The 19,294-nt window shown below is 49.1% G+C and overlaps 1 protein-coding gene across 21 annotated transcripts in view; it reads left to right on the top strand.

The window, feature by feature from the left end:
- The window catches only part of TACC2 (transforming acidic coiled-coil containing protein 2), a 228,785-nt gene extending 210,771 nt beyond the window's left edge, over positions 1–18,014 (top strand). For all 21 annotated transcript variants that reach the window (XM_081534294.1, XM_081534239.1, XM_081534324.1 and 18 more), the window contains 7 exons: positions 4,931–5,074; positions 5,536–5,612; positions 7,096–7,139; positions 13,171–13,331; positions 13,472–13,578; positions 14,239–14,359; positions 17,463–18,014. In XM_081534294.1, coding sequence (XP_081390420.1) covers positions 4,931–5,074; positions 5,536–5,612; positions 7,096–7,139; positions 13,171–13,331; positions 13,472–13,578; positions 14,239–14,359; positions 17,463–17,528 — 720 coding nt within the window. In that variant the 3' untranslated portion in view covers positions 17,529–18,014. The remainder of the gene's footprint in view (positions 1–4,930; positions 5,075–5,535; positions 5,613–7,095; positions 7,140–13,170; positions 13,332–13,471; positions 13,579–14,238; positions 14,360–17,462) is intronic.
- Positions 18,015–19,294: the final 1,280 nt, after the last annotated feature.

Here is a 19,294-nt window from a genome sequence, read left to right as displayed (position 1 = left end):
CAGAATGAATTACTTGAAATTTGGTCACTATGAATACAATTTATTCTTGTCCAGAAGTTTGTGGCAGAATCATGTTCTAAGTAATTCTTATTGAGTATGAAGTGTTTGGAACTGCGTGGTACCCTTGCCTGCTTTCTCAGAGATGGCCAGCAGTTGACTCCCAGGCAGTTACAGCCTGTTCTCAGACCATGTGTCCTGATTCTGATTTAGAAAGTGCTGTCACGTGAATCTCCTGAGTTTAGTTCGGAGAGACAGCACCCGCTCTCTCCAGAAGGGCGTGTTAAAAGCATGATTCCATAGGGTCTTGGAGTATGAGGAGTATTTTCCTCCACCGTAGGAACTTGTACCACTTTTGTAAGAAGTCTATTATCTAGGGACCTTGGCCCATGGGAAATAGATGCTCTTTCCTATAGTTAATTAGCCCTAGGGTGATTCATTTGCCTGAAGCCAATTAGGTCCCTCTGGGTTTCTTGTTCGTGAGATGCTTGATAGTCCCTTAGTGCACTGGAAACTGTTGATGTATAGAAAGAGAAAACAGCAGCTGTATATCCAATTGGCTCTTTTTGCTGCCCGTATATTTCAGCTGCAAGTGACACAGCCCCCATCTTTTTGGCAGCGTGGTCTTAAACTGTGGCTCACACAAAATGAAATCTCTCAGAATGAAAAAAATACTCACACCGAGGGGATGAAAAGCATTGTGAAATATGACAAGGGTGATTTCCGGTCGCTCCTTGGGGCAGCTTCACTCACGTTTCCCTTTAGACTGAGGATCAGCAAAGCCAGCCTCCCAGGGACTGCAATGGGGTTTCCTCCTCATTAGTCAGAAAAGGTTAGAAATGGAGGAAACTCCAGGGGCTGGGGTGTCAGACTGCAGCTTGCTCTCCTTCCACACGCTTCTGGCTGTGTGGTGTCCTCCTGGGGGTAAGTCTGACCGCTCCCTGGCTCCGCGGTGCCGCGGCCCTGAATTCACCACTGAACCAAGATGGATAGAGCCTCAGAGTCCCGTTTGCATGGCTTTCCAAGGGCTGCAGGACTCAGGGACGGATTGCATTTGTGTGTGTAACAGACATTGGTTGTGGTGCCCAAAGCTATTGGCCTTTTGGAAAGAGGAGGACCCTATACAAAGAATGAAGGCTGTATATGGGTAACTTAGGAACAGGGATCATACAAATGGCAAGCTTTGGGACCAGAGGTAGTCCTAGAAACAGGCTTCCCTGGGCAGGAAAGGGCATTATTCCTAGTATATGGTTCCTGCAGGAGTCCTAGCCAATGAAGGCAGAGACCTGGCTTGTCGCAGCAGGAGAAGGAGGAGTCAGGTCTGGGGCAATTGTGTCATTGCTGAGCAGCCTGATATCCTTGGGTCCCTTTCTCCTGCTGTGTCCAGGCCCCCATGCGGGTAACCACGTGATGCCCCAAACCCACAGGGACCATCTGAAGAGCAGTGACAGAGGGCTCGCACGCGGGTTTCAGCTTATTGCCCAGTTGCGAGAATTTGTGGTCATCACCTGCAGCCTATGTTGAGGGTTGAGGCCTTGCCTTTTTTTTCCCCCAGAAATTTTATTATTTTTTAAAGGGAGAATACATTATATTTTATATTTTTTAATTAATTATTTTTAGATGCATGCTTTTTTAATCTATTTTTTAATTGGAGGATAATTGCTTTACAATGTTGTGTTGCTGTCTGCTCTATGACAACGTGAGTCAGCTATAAGTATACGTATATTCCCTCCCTCTGAGGCTCTCTTCCCCCCCTTGCCCCCATCCCACACCTCTATACAGCTTTCCACTCGCTATCTGTTTTCTACATGGTAGTGTGTATATGTCAGCTACTCTCTCACTTTGTTGCACCCTCTTTCCTGAGGCCATGTCTTGATCCATGGGGATGGAGTGGCCAGTTGGCCTTGGCACTGCCTCCTGTGCAAGTGGATAAAGGCCACACATCAAGTGCCCTCCTCTTGTCTGTCATCCTGAGCTCGAGACCTCCCGTTGTCAGACTTGGGTAGCACAGGAGCAGGGTGAGGCTGCTCTCTGCCTGACCTGGCATCGTGTGGCCCAGACACCCCCACGCGTCCAGCCTGTGTCCAGGCTCCATGACCTTGGCCCAGCTCCATTACCTTGACCCATGGCCCGAGCTCGTCTCCTGGGCCCCACCCCCGTGCTTTCTCACTGCTGTGCCACCCAGTTCCCCTGGACAGCGATCCTGCCTTGGTCCCGGACATGGCAGCTTCCCGTAAGCCTGGCAACAGGGGATTGATCGGCCACGAGGAGGACTGTGAGCCCGGGTGAGGGGCAGGGCCCCCAGCCCCTGGCTGCAAGGCCAGAAGGACCCCAGGCGTGTCTGTAGGTCTCACTGGGGTGACAGTGCCCCCGGGGTCCCCACAGGGATCAAGGTTCGAGGAAGAGGGTTGAAGGCATAGTCCCCTGTGGACCCATGTGGTCTGAGTCATGGCCGTTTCACATTTTAATTTGCTATTCTAGGGGCTTCCTGGCTCCTCTAAAGTAGCAAGTGGGAGATTATGTGAGAGAAATAAAACTTAATCTAAGTCTGATCTTAAAATATCAGGAAGAGACAGAGCTATTAATTTCAGCTCAAAACAATCCTTGGTTGTAAGAGAAAACCAGGGTGTGTATCTTGAATTTCACTGACATGCAGATACTTGGGTGATAATTCAGATGGGCTCTGAAGTCATCATGTTTCTTTATTGAAAACTCAGGTGGCCAGGATGACCAGTGATGGTGAATCACTGTGTCGGTAGTAACCATTTGCATTTACTTACCATTTGCATTTACTTAGAAAGCTCATCCTTTTGTTTGTTTTTCATCCCCGTCCTTGTTTTACAAAGGACATGAGGCAGCTTAAAGGCCATTAATTCCTGCATTGGTCGTATTTCATTTCTGCCCAGTACGGTAAAATTGGTTTTCATTCATTTTTCTCTTCCACTTCAGAGAGCTGGTTTATTTGGAGTCAGAATTGAATCTCATTCTGGGAAATGATTTGGCCAAATCTTATTTAGATTCTCATTTTTTTCATCATCAGAGGGCCCAGGATGTTCTTTCCATTTTGAAATTTTATTCTGATTTTTTTTCAGAGAACACTTTATTTTATTTAAGTGATAGGAACAATTTTTTTTAAAAATCCTCTTCAGAATTTTATGTTTTTGAACTTTCATGATAAATGTAAGTACTGAGTCTTGATGCCATTATAATTTTCGATTTACTTCCTGAGAAGTTTCCCTTTTGACAAGCAGAATATTGAAAACGTTGCAGACATCACAGATTAACCCCTACACAGGAGAGGTTCTGCCCTCCAATCTGGTGGCCCTCTTTCTTCTAAGAGGTCAGTCTGCCTGCTCTCGAGAGTTGTTAGCTCTGGCTGTTAGCTGTTCTGCCCAAATGTCCTGCCACGGAGTACCTTTAGGACCTGAGGCTGAAGGATCCTGGCATCCCACTTGATGAGTGGGCATCCCTGATGTCTGGTGGAACAAAACTGTGTGCTCCCCTCTGAGCTGCAGTCATTCTGGCCCCATGTGAGAGTTAACCCAGATACTCAAGAGATCAGGCTGAGGTGTGACAGCCACGCAGCAGATGCTTGCTTCCGGGACAGCGTAAACCACTTAGTTCACCGTGCATGTGTACAACTAACTGGTCCTAACCCTGTGACCTCCAGTCCTATCCATTAAGCTTCCACCTGTGTTTTCCGAGCTGTCTCAGGTTCCTTGTCTCTGAGGCCACGGTAGGGCAAGCATGCCTGTTCCCATGATTGAAGAGAGAGATTGTGCTCAAGCACCTTCAGGTCACTTGCTTCCCACTTACTACTGGTTCTTTAATCTCTGCTTCCATCTACATGATAAGTCCTCACTGTTCCATCCCCACATTTCTTTTTTCTACATCACTGTTCTGTTCACGGCTCCGTTTCTTCTACACGTTTCCCAAGGAAGAAGCAGTTGCCCTCCTCCCATTGGACCACCATTGCTTTGCATCGAATCAGACTCTAGCAACCAGGGTGGAGGTTTGCCTTGGCAACACAACGGGCCAGGAGGTTAATGAATGGGACTGAGAGTGTGATTGGTTTGGCGTTTCTTTGCAGTAGAGCTAGACTGACAACCCTGCTGCGCTGGTTGGTGATGTTCCTAACATTGCATTTCAAGTGTGTTGGAAACGGCTGAGCGTTTGTGCAAAAGGAAGAATGGTCAGTGTAGACCTCTCCTCCCTGGTGACTGTCCGGTGTCATTTATGGACAGTGGGGAATCACAGTGCTTGTCGAGGGTCTTATTTGCACACATTCGCGCACATGGATATTGTCAGTAATCCAGTTTTCTATTTTCCCATTGACACTGTTGAACTCCAGTGTAACGCTTACCTTTTGGCATCTAGAAACTCATTCTCTGAAGGTGACATTGCTTGCCATCTACAGTAGGTCTTAAAACTTTGTATGACTTACATACTTTCAAAGAGGGCTAACCGATGCCCTCTAAATTGAAATGTGGACAGTCTCACAAAACCATCAGATCTGTGGTTATTCAAAACGAGGCAAATGTAGAGTAGAATTCAGCATTGTTCACCGTCAGGCTTTTATTTTGGAAGTGGTGCCTGCTGGAAGGTGGCCTTGGTAAATACTCGCTGTGGCTAAATGCCTCTGTGTCTGATAAACAGCAGTGATACACAGACACCAGACATGCCTGACTCCAGGGGCCAGGAGCCGGGGAGGCCTCCGCCACTAGCTTCTTTGTTAGCCTGTGCAGGTGCAAAATGATAGACTGCCATAGATTGTATCCGGCATTCCCCCATTCATTAGTCTTAGCATCTTCTCATACTTTCGTGTTCTTTGTTTCAAAACCATACAACTGACCCATTCGTGAGAGAGGATGAATGCAGTTCTGTTTGTCAGAAGCGTGATGTTCACTTTTTAAAATTAAAAACCGTTCCACAGAGAGAAGCTGCTCACCCACCGGATGTCTCCATCTCCAAAACAGCCTTGTATTCCCGCATCGGGACGGCCGAGGTGGAGAAACCCGCAGGCCTTCTGTTCCAGCAGCCTGACCTGGACTCCGCGCTCCAGATCGCCAGGGCAGAGGTACTGTGGCGTGCAGGGGCCTCCAAGAAGGCAGGGCCAGCTCTGGGTGCCTGCGAAAAGCTCCCGTTCTGCCACTTGTAAATAAACATACATCTCCATGGCCCACAAAGCCAGCATCTCTGGACACAGACCTTCTCCTCTGACCACTGCTGGCAGAGACAGGTGGCAAACCGTGGGTTTTGATCGTGGACACTATTGTTCAATAAGCGTTTGTTGGCCTTGTCTGATTTATAACAAAAAAAAGCACACACGTTTTTGTTGCTCTTCAAGGGCATTGTGAAAGTCTGGTGTATGGCTTATTTCTGTCACGCTTGGGGAAATTCTCTCAGTACAATAATTGTTTGGTGTAGCAAGTTTTAATCACATGTTTGTTCATGTTTCCTTGTCTCGGTCTGTGAATTGCTCACATCAGAATGGACTCATCTGGGACTAACCTTTCCTCTTCTTCACCCTGATACTAGATCATAACCAAGGAGAGAGAGGTCTCAGAGTGGAAAGATAAATATGAAGAAAGCAGGCGGGAAGTGATGGAAATGAGGTCAGTTGTGATACTTGGGCTTCCTGGTTACCTGGGAAATGCTTACCTGTGGTTCAGTAACAGCTAGAACTGGTGTGGCCCCGTGAACGGTGTCCTCTATAGAAGTTACTCTTTATTCTACAAGGATTCTTAGTATATCACTATTATTAAAATTCCATGAGCATGGGTTAAATAATGCACTCATTGGAAAAGACCCTGATGCTGGGAAAGATTGAGGGCTGGAGGAGAAGGGGGCAGCAGAGGATGAGATGGTTGGATGGCATCATTGACTCAATGGATGTGAGTTTGAATAAACTCCAGGAGATAGTGAAAGACAGCAGCCTGGTGCATTGCAGCCTGTAGGGTCACAGGGAGTTGGGCACGACTTGACGACTGAACAACAACAAAATATACCTACAATGAAAAACAAATCTCCTTCCCACTCAGCCTCTGGTTCCACACGCAGGTAACCGCTATGTACCATTTCAGGGATATCCTTCCTAGACTTTTGCATTTCTGATCCCAAAGGTGTTAAGGTATCAGTATAACCTCCTTTTTTCTTCAGTGCAGTATAGAAGTGTACGTGACCCTACATTCTTTTTTAACTTTCCATAATTTAGACAGATTTTTATACATCTCAATCTTATTGTTCAATTGCTTGACAGTCCTTATGAGGGTCTAATACAATTAATTTCACCAGTCTCAATGGATAAACATTTAGAGTGTCTTCCAAATTTCACTCGAGTGATTTATTTTCATTTTCTGCATATAGTCATAGAAGTATGACATCTACCACACGTGAAGCACCTGCTGTGTGCCAAGCACTGTGCTTTTGTCTAGAGACACATGATCTGTTTCTCCCCAGAGCCGTTAAGGGGATGGTTAGCCCCGTTTGAAGCCTCAGAGAGGTTAAGTAACTTGACCAAAGCCAAATTAAAAAGAAAAGAAAATGTTCTTGGGTTCTAAAGAGAAATCAGGGAAGGCTTCTTGGAGGAGAGGCATTTGAATTGGACCTTGAGAAACAGATTCTGACAGGTGGAGATAGAGGGGAAGTGAACAACTATGTTCAAGGCCATAGAGGTAAGAAAGCTCAGAGCAGGTAAGAAATCATTTGCTCTCATTGAACCACTGTATTCACAAGATGGCATGGAAGGAGGTACAGTTGATGAAGAAGATCAGGCCTAGGTTACAGAAGGGTTCGACTGTCAGGCTGACATTTTAGCCTTATTTTTTTCTCAGTGGGCAGTGGAGAGACACAGACTGTTTTGTGTTATACGAGGGAGTGATGTGTTCAGAGTCGTGCACTGGGAGCGTGAGCCTACCTGGGTGTGCCAGGAGAGGGCTGAGGTTGGAGGGGACCCTCGACCTCTGAGCCACCTGGGACCCAAAGGACTTGTCCTCTTGGACAGTGGTCAGGCTGTGGATGTCCAGCACGTGGGCACCTGCGTGAAAGTAAAAACCACTGTGTGGTCCCAGTACCAACCCGTTTCCACTTCTCTTACAGGAAAATAGTGGCCGAGTATGAGAAGACCATTGCCCAGATGATAGGTGAGTGTCTTCACTGGCAGGGGCTCAGGCCCACCCTGAGGTTTCCAAACTGTGGGGAGGGCTTTGAAAGTAGAGACCCAGAGTGTGTTCCTCTCAGGCTCCTCTTAGAGCATGAAGCCCTTTAGGGAGGGACCAGAGCTTCCAAGAACGAGGCTCTGCCACAGGCAGTGAGTCTGGGGACCTCCTGGAAACACTCACTTGCACGTCCCTTAGTATGCATTGTTTATGCCTGTGGGGAGCCATGGCCATCACCTTGATGATCACCGTTTGACCCAGACAGGATAGTCCACCTTATGGGGGCCCAACCCCAACCAAAAGATTAGGGTTGGTTCCTAGGATGTTTGGAGGCTTTTTTGCTCATGGGAGAGAATTAGATCTCTAACATCAAATCGCTAAACCCTAATATAGATTAGATGCAAGTAAAAAAAAAAAAAGATACGCCACTGGCCTTTACACAGGGTCCGGAACAAGGAACATGAGAGCATGTGACAGCCCAGCTGTCTGCCCCTATTAACTGATCACTGCTTTTTCTTCCTGAGGTTGGATACTGCCTCAGAATCTGTCTTAACACAGCATCCCTGGCAGCCAGTACTGACAGATTACTTTGGCCTGCAATAAAAGAAGGCCTCAAGTAACCAGACCTCAAGAAATTGGCTCTTCTGTTTTTAAAGAAAAATTGAGAAAAGACCTTGCGGAAGTGCCAAGCCCAAGATTTTTCACTGATGATCACTATTCAGAAATGCTGTTAAGTCTCTGGGGGTCAGGTGTGGAATTTTTGCATATTTATTCATTTGCTTAGGTCCATGATACTGGATTTAAATTTTTTTTTTACTCCAAGGATATGTGCTCACTGCAGACCACAGTTTCTGTGTCCCAACTTGATGCTTATTTCAGCTGATGACTTCTCATCATATGAGTCATACCATACCTCTAGCTTTTGTCCCAAGATAAACATGACAGGAGCCTTGGGAACACGGAAGAAGCTGCCTGTTAAGTGCTTTCCTTTCAAAAAAGCTTTCATTTTGGTTTATTATAATAAAGGCTATTTCTCCTAGAGCTCAGGGGAAAGCCCATTGGGGTCTTTTTTTAAGAATCAGCCTCATGGTGTATGCTTTCTATTAAATGAAACCTCTTTGTTAAATGGGCATAAGAATTTATGGATACATATGGATGAGATTAAAAAAAAACTCTTGGAACTGAAACTGCTGCTGAAAGTGGTCAGAAGGAAGCATTTATATCTTCCAGTATACACTGTTTGGTGAGCTAAGTGAGACCTTTCTACCTCCTGGAGTCTTGGGATGTGAAAGCATCACTCAGACCTACTTGGCTCATCTAGAAGCATGCTTCCACACCTTGGAGTCGTACAGTTTTATTTTTATTCTTGATGATGACGGTTAGGCTATTGTTGAAGAGAACGTGAGCCTTTGCCCTGACAGCAGGCTGCCCACAGCAACCTAACTTACTTGCTCGACTGGCAGTTTGATAGAAGCTGACATTTCCCTCTTGAAAACTGACAGTCAGAATCTCTAGTTGACGTAAGTGGCCTGTCCTTATGTGATCACCGTAAGTGGTGACAGAAAGCTTATTCCCCTCTGATGCTTTTCTTGCTGCGTATCTGCAGGTGACAGTCGTTAGAACAGTGTTTTCAGTTCTAGACAATCTGAGGAGCGTGTAGAACCCTGACTCCGGGGATTAAGGCCACACACACCCACCCTCTCCCCTCCCAAGAGACCCAGTGTGTTTGGCCTGAGAGTCCCTCTCTTCGAGAGCTCTGAGGTCACCTGCTTTGAGCGATTTCCTGTTTGGCGGTGCTTGAGCACTCTCCCGGAGGCTCTGCTAGCCCCCCACCATCCCTGGCTGGAAGCAGCATTGTCCCTCTGGTGGCGTCCCTTTATGTGTCCCCATCGCCACTCACTGTCCTCTTCATCATCCATGTTCCCAGAGTGGGTCTCATCGGAGCACAGGGGCCCGTCTGTGGGTGTCATCCGTTAGGCACTGCTGCGGGTCACCGATCAGGGCCTCTGTCGATTTCAGGGTCCTCGTCCTTGCCGAGGACAGTGTGGGGCTGCAGCAGGGCTGGGACTCACTGTAGCCGTGGGCAGGACCTGCCTTCTTTCTGAGCAGGAAACCCACCCATGTTTCTCATCTGGAGCCTGTCTCTCTCTTCTCGTTCCCACTCACCCACCCAGCATCCCTCACGGAAGGGCAAACTTAGACCCAGAGAGCTGGGCAGTTCAGGACCCGGAATAAATGTGACAGCATTCTGAGGTTAAAACCAGCTTCCACTCCACCTGCACTAGCCTTTCCTGGTTCCCGCCTGGCTCCCTGGCTTCCATTTAACCTTTACAAATGCTCTATGTCAGTGTAACATCTGTCCTGCCATCACTGCTCATTCTCATCATATGATACTAAAGAGACTATATTTTATTAAGTTCAAATATCGACTGTTCAGAATCCAGAACAAAAAGGGATTTCTGTGCTTTCTGCATTCCAGGTTGTTGCGATTGATTTTTTTTTTTCCTGCTTTCCTAACAACTGCCCTGATTATCTGTTTTGCTTCCATTTTCTGTTGCTTCTTGCCCTTTGCTTGCAAAACAAACAGGCAAGCCTGGTAAGTAAATGCTTTTTCACTTAATTTGACACCCGCCCATTGCAACCCTTATTTGTTTGTTTTTCTATTTTTGTTACTTTTGCTTTTGTGTTTTGGCTGCATTCCCCACAAGGTTTTATAGTGTTTTGCCTGAAAAAGCCAAAAAATCTCCAGGGCCATTGTTTTACTGTTGTGTCTAGAACATCTTGGGTTTTGAGCTGATTTCCTGATTTGAAGAACCTAGCAGCATTTGTCATTTACAAAAAAAGATGTGTGAAGCATTCTCTCCTTTTTGGTCTCCTGGGAACAGGGAAATTCTATTTTTACAAGGGTTATGGGGGGGAGGAAAGGAAGCCTGAAGCAGTCTAATCTCAGATCCAGGAAATCAGATGGATTCCGTTTGATAAATGACTCCTTTACCAAGCCAAGTGAAATGTATACATGGCCTGAAACCAGCCCAGAATGTGTATTATACAGCTTGCTGAGAACTAAGGAAGCAGCTAAAATTCAAAGAATAAAAACAAGCATTTGGTTACTGGTGGAACTTTGAAGCGCCCTTTCTTTTAGGAGTCTACATGTAGCAAGCAGATTGTCAGTTGTTCTGGTCTCACTATATGTTCAAAAGCTCCTCCTTCGAGGGTCTCTGCAACTTGACATCACAGCAATTCAGGGAGATAGTGATGTTGTTGATAAAGGATCGCTGATACTGAGTTCATACTATATGTTGAGGGCTTTATATTTAATCTTCCCCAAATGCCATAAGATATATCTTCTCATCCCGTGTTCCAGATGTGGAGGACAGAGCTGAAAAACTCTGCCCAAGGTCACACTGCCAGGAATTATCAGAGCCAGGACTGGGATGTGGGCTGTCAGACTCTGGCTCCTGGGTCTTCACCTCTGCCCTGGAAGCAGGAGCTCTAAGAGGCAGGACCTCTGGGATCTTCCTGGCCTGTGGTTCTCCAGACATGGTCCCTGGACCAGCTGTCTCAGCATCGCTGGGGACCTTGTCACATACTCAGATCCTCGGTCGCACCGCAGAGTGACTGAATCAGACCCCGCCTGGTGGGCTCAATCTCCTGCGTTTCAACAAGCTCCCAGCTGATCAGGGTGCACGCTCACATGTGCAAAGCCTCTCATCATGGAACTGAGGCTCTGGGACCTCAAGTGAGGACTTTGAGCAAGTTTACGGTCAGGGCTGGAGCCGAAACCACAATGTGGCCCCTGTTTTGTGCTCTTCACTCCTGTTCACACACAGACAGAGAAACGCCTGACGTTGGGATACAGAAAGGTGCCCATCTATCGAGAATCTAAGGGGAAAGAACCCAAAGCAACATCTCCCCACTTTTAAGGGAGCTCCATCCTTCCATTGGAAGGACTGATGTTGAAGCTGAAACGCCAGTACTTTGGCCACCTGATGCGAAGGGCTGACTCATTGAAAAGAACCTGATGCTGGGAAAGATTGAAGGCAGGAGGAGAAAGGGGCGACAGAGGGTGAGATGGTTGGATGGCATCACCAACTAAATGGAGATGAGTTTGAGTAGACTCTGGGAGTTGGTGATGGATAGGGAGGTCTGGCGTGCTGTGGTCCATGGGGTCGCGAAGAGTCGGACACGACTGAGTGACTGAACTGAACTGAACTGATCCTTCCAGTCGCGTTAGTAAGAGGCCCAAGTAGAGATGCAGTTGTGAGCACAGCCCTGGGCCTGGGTCTGGCTCTGTTGCCAGTGCTCAGTGAACTCAGTTGATTTGATTGTATGTAGTACTCAATCCTCAGTGAACAAGGGACTCAGCTTCTCCTGTGCGGGAGATTGGAGTTCAGCCTCAGGGCCGCCCAGCTCATTCATTCACTGCACGACAACAGGCATGTGTTGCGGAGTCCTGTGAGTCGGGCCCTCTTCTGGACCTGGGACAGAGCCATGAACAGAACAGACTCACAGGACCCTGCCCTCGTGGAGTGTGCATTCTCTACACAAACACGTGTACACCTACACGTCTGGTGTAACAATAAGGAGCAGTCACTGCTGGGCGTGGTGCTGGGTGCTCAGTCGCTCAATCGTGCCCCACTCTTTTGCGACCCTAGGGACTGTATGTAGCCTGCCAGGCTCCTCTGTCCATGGGATTTCCCAGAAAAGAATACTGGAGTGGGTTGCCATTTCCTACTCCAGGGGATCTTCCTGACCCAGGGATCGAACCTGCGGCTTCTGCATTGGCAGGTGGATTCTTTATCATGGAGCCACCAGGGAAACCCATGCTGGGCATGGAGACAAAGTGTTGCCCAAGTGGGCTCAGGAAAGGTGTCTCTGAGCTAGGTGGGGTCATGGGGGGCTCCAGGTCCGCTTTCCCAGTGGAGGCATAGCAGTGCTGAGAGCAGAGAGCATGTGGGGTGGGGGTTTATTCCAGTGCAGAGGCGGGCCCCTGGGAGGAGGGGTTGACCCGGTTTGGACTTCTGGAAGCTCAGCCCAACTGCCAGGTGCTGGCTGAGGGGAACTGAGTCAAGAGGATGGTCAGCCCAGCGCCTGACACGTGCAGGAGCCCAGTACACACGGGCCGCTGCTCTGCCATGGTGGTGTCATCGCTGACGGCTGCTGTCCATCCTCCAGCCCAGGGGTCCCCCCAGGTGACCTGAGGACGGACAGGAGCTCCAAGCAGGGGTGCTCCCCTCCACTGACTCTCAGCTGCCAGCAAAGTTCCAGACCGATCAGAGCAAGCAGTTCCTTGCCCACGCAGACCAATGACAGACTGGTGTACAGAGCATGCCACCAGGATCAGCCACTCCACACTGGGCCAGAATTTAATTGTTTTGTGCATAACTGAGAAAGTCAGTCCGACAGAAATGGCTGCATTTTCCTGGGAGTTAAAGAAGATACCCACCGTATCAAAAGGAATGTCCGTTTTTGTGTGGAGCAGGATTTCAGGGCCACAGTTACGTGGGCTTTGGGTTCGTGGGATGTTTTAAGGATGAAGAAGCCTTTTTCTTTTCCCATGCCCATCTCTTTAGCTTCATCACACTTAAGGAGGGGGATTCCTTCCCTCACAGCTCAATCTACAGCACATTTTATTCTGGCTCAACACCAAATTCAGGAGTGGTGTTTTCTTTTTTACCTTATGGATTGGTCCTTATGCTATCAACAACCAAATGGAATCAGCAGGGTCTCCAGGGTAGTTTAAGGGGCTGCAATGATCAGGTTAAAGGATACTGGTTCATTTCCATCCCATCTAATGTGGCACAGGCCCAGGTCTGGGATGCTGGAGCCATGGATTTTGTCCCTTTAGAGGCGGAGTCTGGGGGGGCTCGAGGGAGCGGGTCTGTCTCAGCCGAAAGCCGAGGTCCGAGATGGCCCACAGGTCAGACTTGAGCTGCCCCCGAGGCCTCTGCTGGCCCCTGAGACCGGGTCCAGAAGCCATGGGCTCCATCGTTGTGTTCCTTGTGTCTCCCACCAGAGGATGAACAGAGGGAGAAGTCGGTCTCCCACCAGACCGTCCAGCAGCTGGTCCTGGAGAAGGAGCAAGCCCTGGCCGACCTGAACTCCGTGGAGAAATCTCTGGCCGATCTCTTCAGGAGATACGAGAAGATGAAGGAGGTCCTGGAGGGCTTCCGCAAGGTGTGTTGGCATTCGCAGGGAGGGAGGGCGAGGGGTTGGGGGGTAGGACTCGGTGGTCAGGGGTTACACCCACCTTGGGGTCCCCAGCCCTCCTTGGATTTTCTTCTGTGGGCTTGACCCCCATGCTCTGTCGTTGTCAGAATGAAGAGGTGCTGAAGAAGTGTGCACAAGAGTACCTGTCTCGAGTAAAGAAGGAGGAACAGAGGTACCAGGCGCTGAAGGTCCATGCGGAGGAGAAGCTGGACAGGTAAGGCCGCCTGGAGTATGCTCCCCAGGGCCCCTCAGTAGCCAGCCCCGGCTGAGGCCGGCTAGGAGCTTCCTGGCACCCCTGCCATCGCCTTGGGATAATGGATAATTCCCAAGCCCAGTCCCAAAGCTGAGTGGATAATCCAGCTGCATTTTTCAGTACAGTTTAAGATAATGCACTCTCCATCAGCATCCATCTTGATAAGTGAGGGATGTGTGTTACAGTTTCCAGGGTACCCACTGGAAGCACCTCAGCATCACAGGGATGGGGGGTTCTTGTGGACTCCTGTGCTCAGGACCCCATTGGAGGGAGCTGGAGCCAGATGGTTGATTCCCCTTGCCCAGATTTGAAGTGCTTCCTGGGTGACGCTAGTGATAAAGAACCCACCTGCCAGTGCAGGAGACATAAGAGACGCAGCTTCGATCCCTGGGTGGGGAAGATCCCCTGGAGGAGGGCATGGCCACCCACTCCAGTATTCTTGCCTGGAGAATCCCATGGGCAGAGGAGCCTGGGGGCCTACAGTCCGTGGGGTCGCAGAGTCGGACACAAATGAAGTGACTGAGCAAGCACACGGTGCCCAGATTGGGGAGGGAGAGGGTGGGAGGCATCTCCAGGGAAGAGTGATCATCTCTGAAGCCCATCCCCAATCCGTTCCTGCAGGGCCAACGCCGAGATTGCCCAAGTCCGGGGCAAGGCCCAGCAGGAACAGGCTGCCTACCAGGCCAGCCTACGGAAGGAACAGCTGCGAGTGGACGCTCTGGAAAGAACGCTGGAGCAGAAGGTAACAGGCTGAGGTCGCTGCCTCCAAGCGGGCGGGGCTGGCCAGAGGATCAGATACACAGAGCTGGGCTTCTCACTCTGGGCCACATGTCAGGCACTCCTGGGGCAGTTCATGCTTCACGGGCGTGGCCTTGCTCTCCCTCTGGAAAATCCAGCTTAATGTAGCCCTGAGACTGGCTCTCTTTCTGCCTTTCCTGGAATTGTCATTTTCCATTCCTTTTCAATATTCACTCATCTGTCAGAGGTCTGCTCAGCAACTACGGTGTGCCAGGCATAGTGCTTTAACCCCTGCACCCAGCGATCAGGATGGTGCCCACCAGGCAACACCCTGGGCAGAGACACCTGCAGAACATGGGCAGTGCCAGGGTCAGAAGGGCCCCCAGGTGCCCTCCTACTTCCACGGATTAGAGGGAGATACTCCTGAGGTTTCTCAGCTTGCACCCAGATGTCCTGATGTCCAGTCAAGGGCTTGGATCACCTTACACACCGACTCCCTGAGTGTCCTACAGAGAAGGCCCTCCCACCCAGGAGAGCCGTGAGGCTGATTCTGAGTGAGTGTGCGCCAGGCAGCCTCCCTCCCTGGGTTTCCAGACATGCACCCCCATTCTGGTTGATTTACTGAGCCCCAGGATGGTCATCGAGGGCCCCATGGCTGGGGGTAACAGCGCTTCTCATGCACTGGGGTCTTGATGGGCATTGGTGGGGGTACTTTAAAGGCAGGTGGCATCAGGAGTCCAGTTTGTCTCCCAAATGGCTTCTGCTCCCCTCAAAGCACCCAGCTGGCTTCCAGTGTGGCTGTCTGGGCCCCAGGGTTTCTGGGCCAAGCAGTACTAACCTCTGCAGTGGGCAAAGGCGGGCAGGGTATCTACCACCTCTCACATCCCCTACACGGTCTCGGGGAAAGAGCTCGGGATTCAGGTCCCCACACCTCCCTGCCGTCCATCCTGCCCCTCGGCAGGCCCAGCACATCACCATGGTTTCTAGGTTTGTAATGATGGGGGACTAAACTGGAAGATCTTGAAGGTGTGAAGTTGTTCCCTCCTGTTTCCATCAGGGTATGATGGTGTTTAAATCGCATCATGATGTTAGCTAGAACCATAGAGCTAAATACAATAGAGCTAAATAGAGCTAATAGAGCTAAAACCAGAGTCAGGAGAGATGCTTTCAAGGTACCTGGCCTGTTCAGATGATTATAGTTGCAAAAAAGACAATAGATGCATGTTAGGTTTTCTGGCAAACTAGAAGACAAGGAAGAAAGCAAGTAGACTGCACCGGTTTGGATAACAGAAAAAAATACAAATGTATCCGCAAACATAATTTTGTCTTAAACTAAGACTCAGGAGAAATGGGTCAACCACATGAGTTCTTCCCTAAAGGGCTCCAAGTGATATGGAGGGGATGGTCTCTGTTTTCAAGAGATTCAGAAGCATTATGCCCCCCACCCCCCACCCTGGGCAGCTCTTAGGTGAAGGCATTGGGCATTTTGCCCAGTTAGGACTTGATAAAGAACCTGGGACTTCTGCGTGGTGAGCTGAGCTCCATAATAGGGCAGGTTCCTGGCTGGTGGCGGACGGTGCCAGGATAGAGCTTGGAGAACCTCCAAGAATCCAGAGCTAGTGGGTCTGCTCGTGTCCCTGTGTCATCAGTCGCTGGGCGTTGTGCCTAACACGTGAAATAGCCAAGCTGTATAGGAACCAGGCTGAATGGAATTTGTGTTTCAGGTTTGCTATGTCTGACCAACTGTGTGACCTTAGGCACAATGCTTCACTTCTCTGAGCCTCAGTTTCCTCACTGAAAAGTAGGGGGATAATAATGGCTTCTGTTAAGAGATTATGATGAGAGCGGAGTGCAATCCAGGGCCTGGGCTGGGTTTGCACAGTGAGCGGCATGTGCTACAAGTGCTCCAGTAAGATGAAACATCACTGCGAGCAGCCCAAGCAGCGGTAGCCATGGCGATAATAGGAATTCCAGGATTAGTGGCTTGTCCTGCATCCCATGCAGAATCCATCCCCCAACAGGCATTTCAGTGCTTCCCAGAGCCCAGGACTTTAGGCGGGAGGTGGGCCGAGGTGATATTCCTGGCGGAGCTGTCTCCCTGTGGGGACTGGAGGCAGGACTGAATCTGCAGCCGCAACCAGAACTGAACCTCCTCTGCTAAGGAGGCCGGATTCCTCCGGACCACCAGCTCAGCAATGAGTGGCACCTGGAGCCCAGCCTGGGTACCCAGGGCACGTGGCTCTGGGCTAGACCGTGTCTTAGGAGGCCCAGAGCTTTCTAGAGAAGGGCCTCAGTGCAGCCTCAGAGCACAGCCTTGTGACTTAAGACTCGCCTTCCACGGGGACCTCAAGGGAAAGCTGGGCGCACCATATTCCGGGGATATGGAAAGATCTCGCCCCGTTGGTGAGGACCCGTCAAGACTGGCTGCTGAGCCGGAGCGGCATCAAGCCATGGCATATAGTCCATCTGAGAGCAAAGCCACCACCGTCCGGGTGGAGGTGCCACCCTGTTGGATGCCCGTTGCTGGAGAACGGACAGTGTTGAAGATCTCTGGTGTGAGATGAACACGTGGTTGGCTCCTGTGTCTGCCCTCACCCCTCTCTACACGCCCTGTATCCGCAGCACCACCTCGCTATTATCCTCTGAATAATGCTAGGAGTCCCATTCAAGTAGAATTGCTTAACCCCTCTGGTGGCATTTCTCAAAAAAACCCACCAAAGAGCTCACCGCAGACCACCCTTTGGTGCCCACATCCTTGGAGGCAATAAGTGGAAGACGATGAATGCTAGTTAATCCATTACTCTGCTGGTCACTGTGCTGGGGAGCATGACATTTCCTACATCACTTAATTCTGAGGGAGACGGATGTTATCATCCACACTTTGGGGATAAGGAAACTCGAGGCTCAGAGAGGTTGTGTAACTTGCCCAAGGTCACACAGCTAGAGCTGGGATGCACAGATTATTTGGCTCCAGGTCATGTCGTTTGCTGCTTTAGATATCCTCAGGGGGACCAATCAGCCCGGAGGACACTAAAAAGCCCAGTGATCATTCTGATTTCCAACAACCAGGAGATTTCAGCAACCTCTTTTTTTGTCTTCACTTGCAGAATAAAGAGATAGAAGAACTCACCAAGATTTGTGATGAACTGATTGCCAAAATGGGGAAAAGCTAACTCTGAACCAAATGTTTGGACTTGACCGTTGCGTGCAATATGAGCGTCGGCACACTGCTGTCCCTCTGGTTATGTGGACAGGTTCTGTTTTCACTTTTTCGTATGCACTACTGTATTTCCTTTCTAAATAAAGTTGATTTGATTGTATGTAGTACTAAGGAGACTATCAGAATTTCTTGCTATTGGTTTGCATTTTCCTAGTATAATTCATAGCAAGTTGACCTCAGAGTTCCTGTATCAGGGAGATTGTCTGATTCTCTAATAAAAGACAAATCGCTGACCTTGGCCTTGCCCTTTGTACATGAGTTTCCAGGGTGAGCGGCTTTTGGATTTAATATGATCATGTACAGCTTGCAAAGGGACTCTTGCCTTAAGGAGTGTAAACTTAATCTGCATTTGCTGATTTGTTTAAAAAAAAAAAGAAAAATGCATGTTTCAAATAAAATTCTCTATTGTAAATAAATTTTTTTCTTTGGATCTTGGCAATAAGTGTGGTTATGATTTATTTTCTGGGAACGGTTGGGTCTTTTCTCACCTTTGTTAAATCATATCAGATTTAGCCTTTCACTCTCTTTATCTGGGCTCACTTTTTTGGCCACAGATTTAAATAACGTTTCCTTTGTTATCATGGCTGTGTTTGTAAGGTGGAGCAACTGAGGAATATTGACTTGCTACTTAAATAATTACGTGAGTGTATTAGATTAGCTTGGACTTTGTTTTTAAAAATTCTCTTTGACTTTAGGGGGCAAAATCTATTTCCCTTTATTGGCTCAAAGAAGCAGCAGGCTGTCACTTTTCCTGCTCATTCCTTTAGTCTGTGCAGATCAACCCTGAAATGTCCAGTCCTGTCCAGGGGAATAGGAAAAGGTGGGCAATGCACCACGGGTGACAGATAATTAGGCCACTTTGGAGATTAAACAAGGGATATCGGTGGTTAGATTCTGTAATTACTCCTGACCATCCCAGGGACCCCAGGTTGGAGGGTTGGTATATATGGGGGGGAAAGGGGTAGGGAAGGTGTCCAGTCTCCCTGGATGGCTCTCGCAAATCACTTCACAGCTCAAACAACAGAAGTTTATCCTCTCACAGTTCTGGAGGCCGGAAGTCCAAGGCTACCCTCCAGCTTAGCCACCTCACTATACCTGCCCACGGGGCCACTGTGCAGAGTGCCTGGCCTCGGGGACCCCTGTGGGTTGGGATCAGCCACTTTTTTCCTACACTCAGTGTAATAATGCCACATGCATGTCCCAAGTTGCTTTAGTCGTGTCCAGCTCTTTGCAACCCTATGGACTATGGCCCGCCAGGCTCCTCTGTCCATGGGATTCTTCAGGCTCAAGAATACTGGAGGGGGTTGCTGTGCCCTTCTCCAGGGGATCTTCCCGACCCAGGGATCGAACCTGCATCTCCTGCATTGGCAGGGGGGTTCTTGACCACTAGCACCACCTGGGAAGCCTCATATAATGCTACCTATGATTGCAAATGTTCACCCAGGTGGTGGCTGCTGAGGACGATTTAAGTTACTTGGCTTTGCTGGAGGAACAGGAGAAGCCGGCATCTGACCTCCTGGCATTGCAACCTTTGAGATCTCAGCATCTTTTAGAACTTCAATTTGCCAAGTCAGTGGACAGCTTGAGCTTCTCGCATCATTTTTCTTTTCTGAGAGCTCATTTGGGGCTCTCATAGATGACTTTAGGGAGATACTAAAACTGCCTTCTGAGGATGGGGCATGGAGAGAAAAGAGGGAGGCGTCACTGGCAGTGGAGGGG

This window comes from Giraffa tippelskirchi, chromosome 2 (genome assembly GCF_054371585.1).
Source record: "Giraffa tippelskirchi isolate mGirTip1 chromosome 2, T2T-mGirTip1v1.2.pri, whole genome shotgun sequence".
Classification (NCBI taxonomy): Eukaryota; Metazoa; Chordata; class Mammalia; order Artiodactyla; family Giraffidae; genus Giraffa; species Giraffa tippelskirchi.
This window is presented reverse-complemented; position numbering and strand designations above follow the sequence as displayed.